Source organism: Protomyctophum parallelum (genome assembly GCF_964188405.1).
Source record: "Protomyctophum parallelum genome assembly, chromosome: 4".
Classification (NCBI taxonomy): domain Eukaryota; kingdom Metazoa; phylum Chordata; class Actinopteri; order Myctophiformes; family Myctophidae; genus Protomyctophum; species Protomyctophum parallelum.
The window spans coordinates 31129044-31149410 of NC_139700.1; the positions used below are offsets into that span (position 1 = coordinate 31129044).

The 20367-nt window shown below is 41.3% G+C and overlaps 1 protein-coding gene across 1 annotated transcript in view; it reads right to left on the minus strand.

Annotated features, from left to right (window-relative positions):
* nell2a (neural EGFL like 2a) overlaps positions 1 to 20367 on the minus strand; it is a 193086-nt gene that overhangs the window by 76983 nt on the left and 95736 nt on the right. Inside the window, exon 13 of the mRNA XM_083763854.1 lies at positions 2155 to 2280. Coding sequence (XP_083619980.1) covers positions 2155 to 2280 — 126 coding nt within the window. The remainder of the gene's footprint in view (positions 1 to 2154; positions 2281 to 20367) is intronic.

A 20367-nucleotide genomic window follows, 5' to 3' on the forward strand; every position in this document is an offset into this window, starting at 1 on the left:
TCACATTACAAAGCACTTCGTTCTCCCTGATCTGATGGAATCCTTTCAGGATGGAGAAATTCTACACTCGTCTCGTTCCACTATGCCAGTGATTCACAAACCTTTTCATTTCAAAGACCCCCAGTTTACTCCTTATACCCCCATAATGACCCCCATATGAGCGATAACTCTTTTATCTGGGCGCCATTTTTACCAATTGGCCCAAAATATTGTTTATCTTACATAACATGAAGGGAATGTCTGTCTGTCTGTATGTCCTACCCCCCCTGGTCCTCACTGGCATGGCCAGTTGGTATGATTTTGCACACATACATTGACCATTCCATTATGCAGGGCATCTCAAAGCCCTTTTTTCTATTTACAAATATGGGATATGGAAATATCGAAGACTCCCATTCAATATTTTTTACTTGAAGACCGTAAGCACTATATTTACAAAACTTGGAGAGGAGGTTCATAATAATTACAAAAAAGTATTGAAAAATAATTACATCAGTCGGCCTCACGGTGGCACTATGACAGACCACTTTACGTTTTTCCCTATAACCGAAGTCGTAAAATCTAAATTTCCAAAATCCAAATAGGCCATGTCAATTTGCGTCTAGAAAGATTTTCCACCATTTAAAATCTTCCTTTTTGGGCCTGGGCCATGGCTCAATGGTCCAGGCACCTTGGCTGGTAATCCAGTCTGGCAGTGTGTCGTGGGTTCGACTCCCGATCCCGACGGCCTTTACTGCATGTCTTCCCCCCATCTCTCTCCCCATTTTCTGTCAGCCTACTGTCTGTCCCTCCATTAAAAATATAAAATAAAGGCGAAAGCCAAAAAAAAATCAAACACACTTTTTGACTTCCTCTTCCACCTAGATTTTGTTCAAATCTCACAAAAATCGGTGCACATGATCTCTGGACCTATTCCATTAAAACATCACAGGCAATTTTGATAGTCTGTATCGTTCGGCCATAATCAGCTTCCAAAGTTAGTGGGAGGGGCAAATTTTACAAAAAATTCCACAAATCATGAATCATGTCCAATCCAGCCTACATTTTAATCACATGTTCAAAAAAGCATAGGGGGTGCCACAAATGCGAAACAATTTCAATAAACATGACTTTTGGGGGATAAATCCCCTCCAAATTACTTATACATGACCACAGGGGTGGCTTGACATTGTATTTAGCTAATATAATCTGTGGGAGGGGCCTATATTTCCAAAGGCGTCTGTGCGATCGAGGCAACCACACTTTGCAATTTCCCCAGAATTGTACTGTACCTTTCCTGTACTACTGTACTTGCCCGATGTGCAAGTGCCTCTGATTTATTGCCTCTATTATTGACGTATGTATTTTGAGGTGTAATCAGTCTGGTCGACTGATTACACCAAATACATAGCCTACATCAATAATATGATATATTAAATTGCATTACCTAGAGTCTAGGTAATGCAATTTAATATATCATATTACACTCTGAAGTCTTCACACACGCTGCCTTGTCTCCAACTGTGTAGTCGACCCCAACCCACCCCAGCCTTGAAACAAACATCAAATACGTCTAACGCCAGGACACAATCCTCTCAAACTGTAGAGTGTAGATGATAGATTCCATCACCGGCAGCACAATCTGAACTTTGACAAAAACGCATACCGCTAGTCGGCTCCTCTCCACTGCAGCCAAACTGGAATGGAATTGACAGTTTCTGCACTTTGTTCATTCGATCGATCTTAATAACTTTAAAGCTGGTTTTCCCTCTAGTCGTTATTATTTAGCCAAAACATTTCAAAAAATATCACAAGCTACGAGCTTGTTGATTGGTCTCTATTCTCCATACAACAATGTACATAGATTGTCTCTGTCGGGTGGAAACAAAATTCAAAAAGGGCAAATGTAGCAGACTGACATCGCTTTGCGCCGCATTTTGAGCTTGCAGATCTGCTACATTTGATACTTTCGTGTGACGCTGTAGTATGATGAAGTAGGACATAAATTTACAACCCCCCCCCACAAAAACACAAAAAAGAAAAGATATGGAGATAAGAGGTTTCGTCTCCGACAATGACGATACTGTATGTGTCGCATTTAATGTCTGTCTGTGGCCACATTTGCCTCAGGGGATACAAAATGATTCTGTGAACTTCGGAGAGAAATGGGCTCACCTGTGCAGGAGTAGTCATCGATCCTGATGTAACCCGTATGGCAGATACACATGAAAGACCCGGGGGTGTTCACACACATGGTGTTCTCCCTGCAGTAGTGTTTCCCCTCGGCACACTCATCAATATCTGGAGAGAGACCAATGGAGGAAGAAGGGGAGAGAGAAAGAAAGGCAGTATGTGGTTAAGAAACAGAGAAACCTGTTATTTTCAACATGCAGTGTGGTTGTACGACAAAGTACGAGTTGTTAGGCTTTCATATTACACTCTGACAGAGTTGGAGTTTCTCGCCACAGCGGGTTTGTGTCAAGTCGGTTGAAATAATCTTTTTAAAGCTCTCTAATGAAATAGGGTCAACACAAAGTGCGTCAGAGAGGGAGAGAGAGAATGTGAATTAATTAATTGAATAAATGGTGAATCTTGTTAATACTTTTCATTGCTTCAATATTTAAAAAATATTGTATAATGTTTTGAGCATGTCATGTCATGTCAAAAATGTCTTCTTCTTCTGAAACATTCTCAAAATGTTTCAAAATGTTGGTCAAAAATAGCTGACCTACAAAGCACACAACTGAGCATGTAGATCAGAGTATAAAATAGGGCATTGATATATGAAAGAAATACATAAAAAAAGATTAAATACAAAGTTTCGGCCCGACAGCGACAATATTTTTTCCCCACTCTAGCGTTTCATGCACAACAAATACACACACACACACATACACAAAGTAAACACTCGTGTCCACGCACGCACGCACAGATGTGAACATGTGAAGCCCAGGGGTAGTTAATCTTCATCAGTGGAAGCCTATAGGCAGGGCTGTGCAGAGGGAGTACGTGAGGTGGGCACCAGAGTGCTGGAGCTTGCACTCCTGCATTCTCAAAGTAGAGCACTGATGCCGAATGGGGACTGGCTTGTTCTCCTCAGACCCCCACTACTATCCCTATAGCACCCAACAGGGAGGAGATCCTGTATAGGAATCTTGTTCTTTGGTTGACTTTTTTGATTATGTTGGTGGCCATTTTATCACCGGAAAGACTTGCCTTCAGGATGGAACCTAGGTAGGTAATTTCATCTTTTCGTGTGATAATAATTATCACTCACTCTAAGAAAGAAGACATCTGCCTTGCTGAGATTATTATTATCCAAAGAGAATGGATCCAGTTTTTCCCACGTGTAAAGATAGTTTGTTATCAGCGAGCCAGGTGCAGATTCTACCGAGTTCAGAGCTGAGGGCCTTTTCAACATGCTTGTTTGTTCCTGTCCGAGACCAGCAGTGCCGAATCATCTGCGAACAGGAACAAGTTGCAGTCACAAGCTGATGTCATGTCGTTTACATATATTAGGAACAGTAAAGGCCTAGTATGCTTCCTTGTGGGACGCCACAGCTCACTGGGAGGGGGGGGGGGGGGGGGCAGTGTTCCGTTCAACTCCACCATTTGTTCTATCCCCAATTAACCAGTATGGAGTGGTTCACAGTGTCAAAAGCCTGTTGGAGGTACAGCATGACCATGCCGCATATTTGTGTCAGTGGAGTAGGATGTTCTGAAGCCAGATTGGAATTCGTACATATTTTTTTTTGTGGCAAGATACTTTTCAACCTGTTCATAGACAATTTTTTCCATCACTTTCGAGATGGAGCTTAGAATAGAAATAAAGCGGTAGTTGCCGGGGTCAAAAGCATCAAAAGTAGCAGCTACTGGAGCTGAAACGGTCTTGGACACACAGTGGTGTGCACAGATAGACACTAGGGGGTGCTAGAGCAGCCCTGCCCTTTTGGCAATGTGCTAAAAAAAATTGATCAAATCTTGATAAAAAACGCTTCTACTATATTATTTAGGCCCCCACAATCTAAAGCTATGTTTCTATGTCAGTGGTTCTTCAATTAAAAAGAAATAGCAGACCTACAAGCTCGTAGCGCGCCACTCTGTGGCTCGCTATGAGCTTGTAGATCATAGTGTAGTAGCACCAAAATGGGTTCCCGCCCCAAAATGCGCTGCACAAGGTGCCCTTTTTTTTCACTTGAGCACCTGCCCCTCTAAATGTCTGTGCACGCCACTGTGGACACATGAGGTTTACACCCAACATACAGTCGAATGAGTAGATTATATTAAGGTTTGGTTTATAATGCATTATAAGTGCATTTATAATGTATTATGCGCTTAGCGGTATAAGGCATAATAACATTATAACACTGGGTTTGTGAGCTTGTAGATCGGCAATTTTCTCTCACTCACTCACACACTCACACACACACACACACACACACACACACACACACAAACACACACACACACACACACACACACACACACACACACACACACACACACACACACACACACACACCACAAACACCAAAAGGGGTTCCCGCCCAAAATTGGTTAAGTAACAGCTTTTGGCAGAATGCAAACAAAGTGCACCCCACACGCCACAGCCAGAGAAAACAAAATGATCTTGATAATCTGATGCAACGTGGTGCAAGCACGAGTCAAACGCAATGCGAACGCATCCCAGCAATACGGGCCCCAGAGACCATGTTGTTTCACTTTCATAGTTTAAGGTCAGATACACGATATTATCACTCCATATTGTATGTCTAAAACCATCACTTTTCAGGAAATGTAGGAAAAAATGTTTAGTCACAAGCTCTTAATACTTTTCATTCGTTATTGATTTATAAAAACCAACAGACACACTTTCCACTGTCCATGTAAGTATAGGCAACACATTTTCATAATAACAAAAATAACAGATCTACAAGCTCACAACGCATCAGATGACACGGTCACACAACCAAGTATAAAATAGACTAGAGGATTCATCTATAATTTTATTTTATTTTTTACATATGGAGATATTAAGATTCATGCCTGACAGCGACTGTCAGCTATTTTTTCTGACAGACAGTCCTTGGCAATGCCTTATTTAGTATTCTTTCATAGCGCTCAGGCTGCACCGCACGCACGCATTCAACCCCGAACATGTTCCATGCCAGACGCATTTGCGGAGAACACATAAAAATTGAATTTAAATGGGTGTGCATTTGGCATTCATTCACCTTTCATGGGTGAAACACGTCCAAACATGACCTTCAGCATCCCCCGCTATTTTCACCTTTCCTCGCACTTTACTTTTCAATCTTCAAACACGTCTATTCAAACTCTCCCTAGCTGTTCAACAGACAAATCAACCGTCGCCTATGAAAGTGCTTTGTCCTTCTGCTAATCAATGTTAGCCAATTAATCTGGCCATGAAAATACTTGGAAAAATATGCTGCGTGGTTACCTCTCCAAATTCAGTAAAGTATGGCAGCCTTTTCTATCACATGTTGTAGCCTTGTTTCTACATTTGTTAAAAAAAAGACCTTCTAAAAATCGGCCATGAAAAGAGAGGATATGAAAGAGAGCGGGAGTACTAAATTAACTGCATCTCTATAGCACCTTTATCCAAAGTGCTTTGAAAATGTGCATTGCATTAACCCATTGACGAACCGACGGTGGAGACAGCCTTGCACAGTACTGTACTGCCGTCATTGGGAGCAAATAGGGGTTAAATGTCTTGCTCGTAATTGCATTTGTCACCTCTAAAGTTAGTTCTTGTTTGCTGGCATTTCTGCACGCACGGTAGGCTACATGCTCATGCATGCATAGACTACTGTAATAAATAGGAACTTATCAGGCTCTTATCCCGAAAACTATAGTATGTCCGTTGTGCTGATCAGACATCCGAGGTTCGGATCTGATTTCAGATTTTTCACCGCATCTCGATCGAAATATAAACATCTCTCGAGAAAGATAACTACGTGAGCTAACGCTAACATTAGCCTTTTATTACAATGGAGGTTTGTGAGCCTCCTCCGAGCGGGGGAAACGGAAGCACTTGAGTAATAATCTCCCCAATTCTGGCCCTGTGCAAGGTAATTACAACTTGTGGCCACTAGGCCGCAGTCAAAGTGTTAACACCTCGAGCGGCAAAGACGGAGTTCTCTGTTCAATCAATTAGTAATCCTGGTCGCCTCGGGATTGTTTTGGCTACATCTAGCTACTTCAGCTACATCCGGAATAGCACCTAGGTCCATCGCTAATTGTGCTCCGCTGCTATAAATCGCTGGGCGCTCTGATTTAATGGATTAAATAACCCCAGGTGTTCGGGGTGTTAATCAATCAGGGAACCCATGCATTCAGCCTCTCCGTTTTTGTGTAGAAACAGGAATTTGTGTTTGCTCCTCCCCTTTCTTAGACCACTGCTGACAGATGCTGCGGTCTTGAGATTAGAGTTTAATAAACTTCAGGACATCAAGGATCTGAAGTGACTTTGAGACTTGACGTTGACCTCCTTCAGCTCCTGGACATTCCAGTGTCTTCAGGGGCGCGTGCTGAGGCGTGTCGTGTGTGAAACCACCTCAGTCTTCTTGGCATTCCAACAGGCAGACGCCCACCGCCTTGCGTTCAGCATCCTCTTAAGAGGAGCAGAGAGTGGCAGACACAGAAGATAAGGACACGGGGAGGTAGAGGTGCGCGGAAAGGACAGGAGATAGAGAGTGGACAAGGAGAGCATTGTACACAGGAATAAAGGCAGAAAGAAGACTTACAGTATTATAGCAGGGGTGGGAGGGTATGCGAGACAGCTAGAGAAAGCAAATGACCGAGGTAGTGCAAGGAGAGAAAGATAGAGAGAAATGGAGACAGAAACAGATACAATATACTGTAGACAGAGTCAGAGTTATGAGGTACAGCAGGCGCAGAATACATTTTCTAAACCACAGAAGGTTATTAACTGTAGTAGGTGTTAGATGAGCTGTAGAGATGCAGAAGGAGAGAGAGAGATCGCGACTCTCCCCACAATAATCATATTAGAACTGGGAAACCCACAAACTAATCATATTGGAACTGGGGACCCTCAGCCCTGACAAGCATTTGGAATTGTAGGAGTTAGTTCCACAGATAAATATTGTAAAAAATATACATGCTCACAATGCCAAAATCGTCTATTTTAAAAATGTTTGCCTCTGTCATAGGTAATTGCGACGGTAGGTCGCAGATTACTATGAAAACCTGCAAAATCTGTCCGTCAGTCAGGTAGGTCACGTCACGCCTCCATATATGGCAGTCCATTACACCTCATAACATCACACCTCGTGACATGGCACACCACCATGTATGGTCGTCAGCCTCGTGACACGCTCCATATATGGCCGTCTCATGACTCTGGCCGATCACAACACTGACCTCATCAAACCCTGGATAGCCATACATTGAGAAGACTGGATCATCAACTAGATCTGCATATATGGAGCCGGCCAGCAACTCTACATCTGACCTCAAACCTCAAACCCTTAGATCTCCATATATGGAGATGACCTGACATTCCATATTTTGATCCCTCCCCACACATCCTTCCTCTTTGATGTCTCCCTTTTGACTGATCTCTTCTCAACAGGCCCGGGAATTAAGTCCCGGCCCTACCTGGGCCCTCATCAAACTCTGTACACTCAAGACGCTGCCACCCACTGCCACCCTTAGATCTCCATACATGGAGCCGACCTGTTCTGACATTCAATATGTTGATCTGACCTCATCAAACCGTGTACACTCAAGACACACTCCATACTGTATATGGCCAGTACAGAATTAATTCCATATGTTGATCTGACCCCCCATGCCAAAGCGCCAGTCTGCCGTCACTCAGGTGGATGCGTGCACGCGACCTCGCTCTTCTCGCCCTCAGGGTGTCTTACTGGTATTTAACAATTTGACCAATGTTTGACCACTTAAATTGAGACTACATAAATATAAGATACCTTGGTTTGTTGACTGGTGTTGAGTGAGAAAACATTGTTGAAGCAAATCATTTGGACCCCTTCCCCCCCACAGGTTGAGCACCACTGGCCTAATCAACAGCCAACAACCGGTAACCTTGAGCGGGGGACACTAATAGACGACACATTCTCAGCCCTGTGATTGGCTGGCCTGTGACTGTGCTGCGGGCAGGGTTGATGTACGGCCCTCATTGGTTTTCAGACATCATCCATCTCGTCTCGCCCTGCCTGCCTGCGTGGCACCAGTTACATTCACTGAAACAATATGTTGCGAGGTGAGAAGACGATGGGGCGCGGAGCGGAGCAGCACCGTCTCCATCTCCATTAACACACTCCATTTTCCTGATTGGCCCTGTCACACAAGACACGCGCGGCGGGCCGCGTTAAAAGGGTCCGGCTCAAGAGTTAATGGCGGCCTTTTATTGGCGAACAAAGCGATGTGGGTCAAAGCTGCTGTCACAGAGGATTGTTAGGAAATTACAGGGTTTTTTCACCTTCGCGCATTTGCACTCCACCGTAACAGCTGAATCAATCTTAGTCATACCTGCTTGGTTAGGGGCAGCTTAGAGGCCAGATTAGAGATTTCTCTTTATTATTATTTTTATGTACTAGTACTGAGCTGGCTTATGAATGCTGGCTGCACGTTAACAATTAATCAAGCTAATAGTTTGATTTGATAATTTAATTAAGACATTGGGCCTCATCTTGACGGGCTCTTACCAATTATACTAATCAAGGCTCTGTTCCACTTTAACACGAATTGTGTAGCACAGTGGTTCCCCAACCTTTTAATTCCAAGGACCCCCGTAACTCTGAGAGTACAAATGGAGTTACATTAGTGGTGGAAAAAGTACTCAATTGTTTTCCTTAAGTAAAAGTACCAATACTGCAATTTAGAACTACTTCGTTACAAGTAAAAGTATGGAATTGAAAATGTACTTGAGTTTTTAAGTATCGGCATCAAAATGTACTTAAAGTACTAAAAGTAAAAGTACTCATTGTGCAGAAGCTCACAATTGCAGCCGTCCGTAGGTGCCCTTTGAGAGCGGTTTTGAAGGAGTCAAGGGATAGAACAGAACAGAACCTTCATTAGTATCATTGGGTAAGACCTGTGAATGAAGTAAAGAAGAAAAGAGGCCCAATTCCTTCCCAATATGGCTGCAGTGCACCGAGCCTCTTCCTGGCTTAGAGTATATATTAATAGAGACGGCACCCGGAGGAAACCCTGAGGCGAAATGGACGAATTTGGTATTGCAGCTCTGGGCCAAAGCTGGTCTATTGACTAATATCATTGTGCACGTTCATGATGACACATGAACGGCGAACGCTGTTTCATACGTGAACACCTACAATGATAGTCAACGGCCAGCGTGCGCATTCATGTGTTTGGCCCAATCAATCCCAGAATGCACTCTGTTCCTACCCGGAAGGAGGAGTGAAATCGCCTCATGTGCTTTTGAGCAACTTAATGCAAGTGGATGGGAGGAGGAATCCGGTTCCATCTCTATTAATATATACTCTAAGGTTCCTGGCCAGAGATCTGAATGGCATGTCTGCCATCGCCTTCCCGTCTCTCTACTGCACTCTCATTCAAATATTGCACACAAAAACAAAACCTAGAAAAATATCAAATAATATTTCTCCACGGCAATGAAAATGTTTACGATTTCATATCTACAATTTAAGAGCCGATATCCATTAACTCAAAAAGTCAATGGATAGAGGTAGAGAAGGTTACACTTTAATAATCTCCTCCACTAAACGTAGGTCAAGCTACATAAGAGTTGAAGGTTTTATCGGCTACCTGTGTGATGATCAATCACCACCGCTAACAGCTGGCTTTTTTGCTAACAACCCACGAGCACAGAACTGGAACAACTAGCTCATTATATATTATACTGTACATCCATAATTATTCCTCTGGCTTACATTGTTGCCATAGCAATAACGTAATTGCGATTTTATGCAGTAAGGCAATACTCGTCGATCTACTGTAGCATGACAGCAGCATATAGTCCATTCAATACAATTCCATGACTGGGAAGAGTAATGAGAGTCACATGATGAATCATACATATTAAATTAACTAGTGTTGTATTGTATACCAGTGTTGTAACTAGTGTTGTATTATGCTTTATACCAGGAGTCTTCAATGTTTTTCAGTGCCAATAACTCCCTTAGCTGAGAGAGATGAAGCAGGGACCCCCTACTACATATTGTATTATGTTAATAGATTTGATAGATATATAAATATATATATTATATTTTCTATTCATAATGGGGGGTTCACGTTAATTTGTATTTTCACACATTTAACCACTTCACCTTAAATACGTGGTAAACTTGTCCGTTGGCTCTGTACTTGGACTGCTCTTTTCCACCCTCTACAGTCTACACCAAACCTCTTCACTGAAAATAGCTGATCTACAAGCTCACAACGGGCTGCACTGCAACACAACGAAAGCTTGTAGATTGAATAGGGATTCTAGGATTTAAAAAAGGTTCCTATCAAACTACGATTTGCCGACCTCCTGGTCCGGGACCCCTGCTTTATACAGTATGCTATGTTATGAGAAACGTGCACAAGCCATTCCTCAAAAGAGGAATGTGAGAAACAATCCTCACACCAGGTAGCTCCCATTTTCAAAGAGTTCAGTGACGTTTCAATCGCCTTGGAGCAAGACAAGTCACTTTTTGCAAATGGGAGCTATACCTGCCTTTTCAACATTATTATGTTAAGTTGAAACGTAAAGTAAAATTGTACAGCCATTCATTCCACCGTTATACCCGTTACTACCTGTCAGTGTTGGCTGATGAATTAATAACAACATCCTAATTCAGGGGGGTCAAATTATGACAGGCAATTCCTACAGTCAAAAAACACTTTGTTTGAATTAGACACTTGTGCTTTCCAAGGTGTGATTTGGGGTCCTAAGGATGAATACAAAATGAATATCAACATCTTAAAACCAAAATGTTGAATTGTGGGTTTGAGCTGAGTTTGAGTGAAACTACCTGTCAGTGGGAAGGGGGGGGGGGGGGTACTACCTGTCAGTGGGGAGTTTTGGCTGATGAATGAATATCAACATCCTAATACTGGGGGGTCAAATTGTGACAGGCAATTCCTCCTGTCAAAATGTGTGCGTGTGCACGCACGCACACACACACACACACACACACACACACACACACACACACACACACACACACACACACACACACACACACACACACACAGTTATAAGACGACGTAATTATTGTGATATATTTCACATTCTTGCTCTTTTGCCATCTCCAGTCAATCCCCAATCAATCAATCGCGCCCTGTGCACCCTGTGTGGTGTGTGTGTATTCTAATAGGGAGAATCCTTGCAATATCAGCTGCATACTGCAGCATACGTATACTGGAAGCCTGGGAGGAAGAAGATAACACTGCTACTGCCTTTGAATGTCCCACAAAGGCTTGCAAAAGTATGCCATTCGGCCTCTCTCTCTCTCTCCTACTGTACCGTTTCATTCCATCTGTTTCTCTTGTATCTCCCACGTTTTCTCCCCCCACCCCCATCCCTCTCTCTGTTTCTGTCACCTATCTGTCCCGTCCTCTGTTTCCTTCCTATCTCTCCCTCTCTGTCTCTCTCGCTCTGCCTCGCTTCCTCTCTCGCTCAGTCAGTCGCTCGCTCAAGCGGATGATTTGCAGTAACTGGCAGAGGAACGAGGCTTTTCCAAAACGTGGCCTGACATTTCCTCAGCCTCCTGCTTCTCTTCCCTCCTCTCGCATAAGACAAAACTATAAGTAGCCAAGGGGAAAAGCATGGAGACAAAAAAGCTGTCCCTGCTGGCCATGCTGCTCAAATGCCACGTCGCCACGCCGGGCAGGGTTTCTCAAATGTTTTCATGTAAAAGACCCCGGGAAATTGGGCAGAGCTAGGGCCCCCATCTGAAAACAATTTGTGCCAGGGACCCCCATAAGAGACCATTTGTGTTGTTAACATTTCTCAAAATGATTCCCTGTTTTTCCACAATTCCACAAGATTTTCCAAAATCTGCGATGTGATGTGTTGTGTGCTTGTAGATCTGCCATTTTGTAGTCCCTCAAGGACCCCAATTTTGGTTTTATTTAGTTCTAATTTCAGACCTGGCTCAGTACTTTATCAATAATTTGTGTTTATATCTCCAGATTTAAATTATTGTTAAACATCTGCATTACTTAATTTATAAGAAGTCTACACAATTAGAGAATGTAAAAGAAATTAGCATTGATTCGCGCCTATAGCAGTAGATAGATTCTTTATTTTTGTGTCATGCACCAAAGGCGCCCAGCCCACATGGACTTACAGGACACACCATATCATTGCTTCAATATTGCATTGTGTACAAGAAACAAATTTACCCAAACAAAACATTTTGCCTTTTTTCCCACGCTTTGCATAAAAAGTCTGCTAAAGCAAAAATACCTTTCCTAAAACAAAATTCCAGTTTTTCATAGTCCTCTAACCAGAAAAAGTTAGGTTGTCATTTTACAAAATAATACATGTCTTAATTCTTCATATAAAACAAAAAAAATATTTCATTTTCAATTTCTTTCAAATCACACACTAGTGTACCAATGAATCTACCCGTTTCTAAAGCTAATGGTAAGGTCCCAGAATGCAGCTGTGCACAAAAAGATCTCTGACCTTTGGATATATTTTGTGTAACATAAGGATCAGGGCCATAATTATTTTTAATAAGACGATATGTTCTTAGTTTAGGTTTGTACCATAAATCAACAGCCCAACTCTCCTTATACCCAAGGAACATATAGTTCTGTATTAATGAATATTACAGCATAGTCTATTTAAATAAATAAATGATGAATTATTCTTAATTCATCATGGTTAGCCCAGGGTTAACCATTAGAAATGTCCCAGTTAAAAATCTTTTTGGTCAGTCTGTCATCGGACATATTAACAAGTCTATTCCAAAGTCTCAACATCTCACCTTTGTGTCTGATATTTACGGGCATCCATCCCATATCGTCGCTAATAGCCAAGATAGGCGTGAGCTTATGAACTCCAAGAAATGACCGTATGGCTCTATTTTGAATTGTGTTACAACTTTCCTTGTTCGGAAAACCACATACACCGGAGGCATAATCCGACACAGGGCATACACAAGACTGATATAATTGTGTATATGTATAATATCCTAAATCCTTTCTACAGATGGTTTCCTGAAGTGAACAATTTGTGTTTTGTCAATGTTTACCACCAGCCTCCACCTCAAACACCAATCCGCAACAATATTGAGCATATTTTGCAGATCCTTTTCACAATTGGCAAGTAAAACTATATCGTCTGCATACAAAAGTATGCCTACAATCATATCCGCTACTTCCAGCCCCAATTTAGAGTTTCTAATCTCAATTTCTAGATCATTAACGTACATGGAGAACAACGTTGGTGACAAGACATCTCCTTGTTTCACACCAAAGTGTGTAGGAAACCATCCTGTTCTGAAGTCATTTACCTGAACACAAGCGATGGGGGCCCGATACAGGGCCTTAACACTAGGAAGTCTGAGCAGCCGTTCTGACCGAATTTGAGATTTCAATGTTTATTTTCTTAGCCCATGGAGTCCAGAGAAAGTTCCCCTTGCATGACTTTGTCTAAATATTCGATTGAAATCATCTCTGTTTTTTTCCCCATTTGAAACGTTTTGTAAATATGATTTTAGGCATATATCTCTTACTCAGTCTGACTATAATCGGCACAATCGACCGCTCTCCCCCTTTATCCCCCACTCGTCTTTTGTTTGCGCTGCTTGATAATGGTGTTAATGGTGATTCCCCGACATTTCCTTTTCACTTGATATCGTTTTGTAGAGAGCGCCTTATATAGCGCCTTATATACCAAATGAAAGCCCCAATTCCATAGTTTACATGGTATTTTGATTTTTTTTAAATGAGCAAAAAATGAGCGAGTTATGCAAGAAAAGGGGTGGAGAAAAAAAAGAACACACAAACAGACAGCTGGAGACGGCATTGTTGTTGTTGTTGTTGTTGTTCAAGCCTGCATTCCATGTCCAACGAATTAAATCATATACGTTTGGCTGGTTAATTAACTTGGAATTTGTTTATTATTTTGATAAGATAATAGGAATATGAATACAATGATTATTATGATTGTTATTATTATTATTATTATTGAATGCTCGGTTAGACTCGACCCGACATTTACTTTCCATGAAGCGAGAACGCATGCCGATGCGCGATACAAAATAAAAAGTTTTTGAAATAATTCCAACCAGATAGACCTCCCGAACCGCTAAATGTTTTGTCAGTCAAAAGAACAGTTCTTTCTGCAAGCGACGTGGAACGTATGTAGGCCTGCTGCTGTGGATTAATTTGTTTCACAGCAGCTGAGCTGGGGTTTCTCCTCAACATGCAGTGCATTTCACGTGTGGAGTTTATTTTTTCTATCACCAGGCTGCAGGCTTTCTATTTAGTGTGCAAGGCTTACATCCGGTAAGCCACTGTATGCACTGATTTCCATACACAACACATAGCCTACACGATCCGTATCCTCTCCTCACCGGATGTTGAATTCACAGTGCTAACGGCCGTATTCTGAACGATGTTTTTTATTAATTAAACTGATATAACAACATAACGTGGCTAATAATTGTTTATTTGGAATGTACTTTGGCTGGTAATTTAGTTAGATATAACGCGACTCACTTAGTAATTTACCGCGGACAGGCCGCATTTAATGCAATACATTGGCTTTAGTAATGTTGTTAGCTTATAATCACATCTCCCATAACCAGCATCAGCTTCTCTGGACAGGACATCCCACTCTCACAAACTGTCACAAACCTCGGAGTAAAAATGGACCCTCAGTTGAACTTTGAATCCCACATCAACTACATATACAAAACCTCCTTCTACCACCTCAGAAACATCTCCAAACTCCGCCCCTCACTCACCATTGCCGACTCCGAAAAACTCGTCCATGCCTTTGTCTCCTCCAGGCTGGACTATTGCAACGCACTCCTCATCAGGATCCCTGGCAAGAGCCTCAGAAAGCTCCAATACATACAAAACAGCGCTGCCAGGATCCTGATGAGGGTGCGTAAGAGAGAACACATCACACCCATCCTCAAATCACTTCACTGGCTCCCCATCGCATCCCGGACCGAGTACAAGATTTCCCTGCTGACACATCAGTGCATCCATGGTACCGCCCCCCCCTACCTCAAATAACTCATATCCCTTCAGTCATCATCACGCAACCTCCGCTCTTCGAACACCAACCTCCTCAAACCCGTCAAAACCAAATTGCGAACAATGGGCGACCGGGCCTTTTGTTCAGTGGCCCCTGACCTATGGAATGCTCTTCCGGAACAGCTCAGAGCACCACAGTCTACAGACACTTTTAAGAGAGGACTTAAAACTCACCTTTTTAGTAAAGCTTTTCCATAAATTTGTTGTTAACTGCCCTCTGCCTTAGCCTATATGTTATGTTTTCCTTTTATTGATTTTTGTTTTGTTTTCATTTCATTGTAGCACTTTGAGGTTCACTAGAATGTAAAGTGCATTATAAATAAAATCCATTATTATTATTATTATTATTATTATTATTATTATAATATTAGCAACTGTAAGCTAACGGCTGGAGGACTACGGACAATCCGGTCAATAACATCATTACACTTAAACATTAATACAATTATGTCATGTTTACATGGCTAGTCAAGCAGTCTGTACATCGCGTGGGGTCACATATATTAAATACATCGATAACACACAAGAAAAGACAAGTGATCTTTGCTCTTTTGGAAGGAAAAAAAGAACAACAAAAGGCATGTTGCAATATAGTACTAACGGGCAACGGCAAAATATATATTTTTCACATGTATTATTAGTTTTATACATCTTAGGAGTGAAAACATGTGTTAAGAAACATATTATGATTTAATTCGTTGGAAATGGGATGCAGGCTTGAACAATGTCTTCTCCAGCTGGAGAGGGACGAGTAGGGGAGAGAGTGGCCAATCAAATCACACCAAAAACACGGTCCCCCTGACCGTTCAGCCGACTGAGTAGTAGTGACATTTTTTCAGACTTCGTAGTGTTAATGGCGGCATAGAACTTCCCATTTACCCCTGATGTTAATAATCTGTATTCAAGGAGCTCCCTATTTACCCAGTCAAAGGCTTTTTGAAAATCAATGAAACATGCATAGGCCTATGTAGATTTCTTTTCTTGAAGTCTCGCTCTAACAATGGTATAGTGACTGAGTAAATATGGTCAATGCAAGATCTTACTTTACGGAAACCGTTCTGTTCGTCAACAAGAAATCCTGACCGTTCAAAATGATCTGTAAGTCTATTATTTAGGAGTGACGAGTATAATTTGTATACATTACTAATTAGACTTATGCCTCGATAGCTAAGTGGAAGTTTAGGGTCATTTTTTGAGGACTTTGGAATATTATGATAGTTTTGTACTGCGCAGGAACAATACCACTATCGAAACAGGATTGAAATAAATTAGGTGATTTCAATACCTCATATGAAATCTTTCTTAATTAACTTTTTTCAATCACTCCCTTTACTTCCTCAGTAGTGAAATTACCGATTAAATAAGGATAAGTGTCTGCACTCATTTCACATTCCATTAACCTTTTTAAACTGCTAACTTCTTTCAAGAAAGCCTCATCAAATAAAGAGTGATTACACCCGGAAAACAAATCTGTGAAATCCTTCTCCCATTTTTCTAATACTATTCCTACGTCAGAGCAGCATTCCCCACTCTCCAATGCTACAACCATAGGAATCTCTCTTTTCTTAAAGGACCACTTCACCACTTTTCAACCTATCTTCATATAATAGGCTTCCATTTTCGCATTGCAACTTTTCAGGACTAGAAAGCCTGCAGTTTTTATTAGCTTGTATTCCCCATCGATGATGTCACTGGAAGACGGTTTCTGAACTGCCCACAGCCCTCCTATGAGACACAGATTGAATAGAGATAAAAATGCGCAATTTTTTCAAGATTATTAGTGAGGACCTATTATATGAAGATAGGTTGAAAAGTGGTCCTTTAATGGGACCCAATTTATTAATTTCTATATATTCTATATATATATTTCTATATATTACTTCCATTCATGAGTTGTCCTGACTGAATTGTTATTTTGATCAACGTTTGCCTGTTATCTCTTCTCCCTGGTAGTTAGATATTGATGGTTTGAATTTTAATCCTGAATAGTAATGGTCCTAATGAGGTTTCCACCCGGCAGAGACGATATACAGTTATATACAGTAGAAATGGTGTAGTGCACTCTTTCCTTAAGCCTGTAACACCCAGCGTTGCAATAATCTATTCTATATTGGAGAAGTTGTACCCAACACATGGCAAGAAACCCAAAGCCACAACAAAAATGCCTCCCTTCCACACTCACGCCGCCAATTAGAGATGCAACGATACTGATTTTTCAATTCCGATCCGATCCGATATATTCATTTAGAAATTTCCCGATATCCGATATTTGCTGATCCGATATTTGCTGTAGGCTACATAGCAAAACAAATAAATACAAAAAAATTCAAAGAGGGGATGTTTATGGTTTAAGTGTTTAGTGTTAAGTGTTTAACCTGTAGAAATAAGAATATGAACTGTTTAACCTGTAAACCTTAAGGGAATGGCAACCTGTTAATTAATACTATGGATTATTATTATGTGAAAAGGTACATTTTTACCCCTAAAGTGATGCCTGCATGTAACCTGTTAATTCATTCTATGGTTTATTAATAATAATAATAATAATAGTAATTATTATTATTGCTATATACACGTGGTACCTTGCAATCTCATCAACAACAATATCAGAACGCAGCTAGATGATAGGCTCCACCACACAACTGACTGATCCGTGCGACGACGGGTAAACTTTATACTTTTATTACTGTTAAGTCTGTAAGTGATTCCATTCTCTTGCATATTGCACCTTAGTGGGGCTTTTTTCTATAGTCTCTGTTTGCAGTCTGTACATACTGGAGGTTGGATTCGCTCACTGCACTCTGTGCAGGACGGACTGTAAACATTAAACACGTGTCCCCCTCCTGTATCGGAGCGTGTATCGGTGGCGTCAAATCCGATCTCCGATACATTAATTAAGCTGGATCGGAGGCTGATACCGATATAATATCGGATCGGTTGCATCTCTACCGCCAATGCATTTGTTTACTACAAACATTATCGCCCGAAGCACCCACACCCCCGGAACACTGTTGCCCTTTCACCACGCTAAATTCGCCAGGTCTATGCAAGTGAGCACAAATTACATGTGAGAAAATTCATTCACAAGCCCACAAATGCCATTCAACACACACTACGACTCGCTTACAATTCGCCAACCTGGCAACTACTACCCCGTCTTTTAAGCCACTCCCCTGTGCTGCTCTGATAGTCTCCCTGACAGTCCTGTCCGCAGGAGAATAAAACAAGGAAGGAGAGGAATCTTCGCCTCACGATTTTGCTTATTCCTTCTAAATCACTGTATATAAAATATCGCTTACTCAGCGAATCTCTTAGTTACGTCAACATTGTTCTTCCACAGAACTTGGTTTGTTCCAAACTATTACAATTACACCGTTCGAATTCGCCATTTCGCATGCCGAGTACTTTTCATTGCGCACACACACACGCACACGCACACACACACACACACACACACACACACACACACACACACAGGAATAGCCGTGCAGCCTATACACGGCGCCAGCGAGACAGGACGTTATAATCTTGAGTTTCATTAAATAACTGTCCTTCTCCGCACGCGCACGTGCGCACACAACATTATTCAACTGAAATGCGTAACGCCAATATTGGGCTAATATAGGTATGTGGGTAATATGTAACCAATATGTGGGTAGCCTACAGCCAGGGATTTACCCACGGAATGAATATATATATATATATATATATATATAATCATCTATACCAGGGCTGCCCACACTTTTTTTTACTTCAGAGCTACTTTCAAAACGACCAGCAAAATAAAACTATCATCCCATTGGTTTTTATTTTTGGTATTTGACTTTGCTACTGATGATTGTACGCAACAACAAGTATTGCATTGTGTGTTTGAGCTGACAGGCCCTTTTTTATGTCAATCAATCAAGTCATCTCAGGTCATCTCAAGCGGCAGATGCAAAAATCGTTTTTTATATTAAAATTATATATATTTTTAGGGCCATGTCATGTGGTCTACCTGCAAAGCCTTTGTGATCTATACTGGTAGATCCTGATCTACCTTTTGGGCACCGCTTAACGTCAGATCAGCCGTTTTGTCGGTCAGCGCCAAAAATGCTCCCCGACAGCATAATCGGAGCAAATACCGGGCAGTGTGTATGAGCCATAAAGTGTTGACTACACTACACTAATAAGGACACATAATAATAACTAATAACCCATCCGTTACTATGTGGAGTCAACTCCCGCAATTTCCTTCTTCCCATAGTGCGCGGCAAGGTAACTCTGGGATGAGCGGCCGCAAAGCGGCCGCGAAATTCTAGTACAACATATTTTAATTAATTAATTATTTTTATGTACTTTTTTCACCTAAACGTCATAATTGATGTTCATTGCAATGCCATTGGTCATGATATTTGCATATAAATACCCCCCCACAGAGGCTGAAATTCACACAAATTAAAAGTCTCTGGACCTTTGAACAAATTTTAACCTATGACCTTTGAACTTTAACCCTGATAAAGTAAAATAACTGTAATATATGTTTTTTTTGTAACCATTAGAATGTCTAGAACATGTTTTATTTATTATTGTGAAAGATATCCCCCAAATGTAAATTATTAATTTATTATTATTTTAATAATTATTATAAATTTGCTTAACATAATTTCCTCTGCAAAGTCCTATTAGTACAAGTAGTAGTAAGGTTGAAATCTCTTTTTTGCAAGTAGAAATATATCCGGCTGTTACAGTGTTAAGTTACCCATTATGAAATGGAAGGGAGCGCTCTGTGTTTTTGTTCTTTGTTGTTTTTTGGAATGGGGGCGTGGGGATTGCTTCCATTACATTGCAGTAATTTGTCATGCAGTGTAGTAGATACCGTGCATGACAGTTCAACAAGGGGAGTCGACCACTCTCCTGCTCTCGTTCATTCACGAGTCAATTTGCAATAAATGAAAAACAGTGTTTTTTTTCATCAGCAGCGTGTTTCTTTAATGGTGCCGTTCCCTAGGCTGATGATTATTTCCGTGTCCACCTTTAGAAGACGCTCAAGACTAATGTGTTTCCTTAAAAAGGAACACGGATGCTTGTTGTAGCCAATTTTCTGGGCAATTACCAACACATAAAAAAAGTCTACACTGCTTTGCTTGA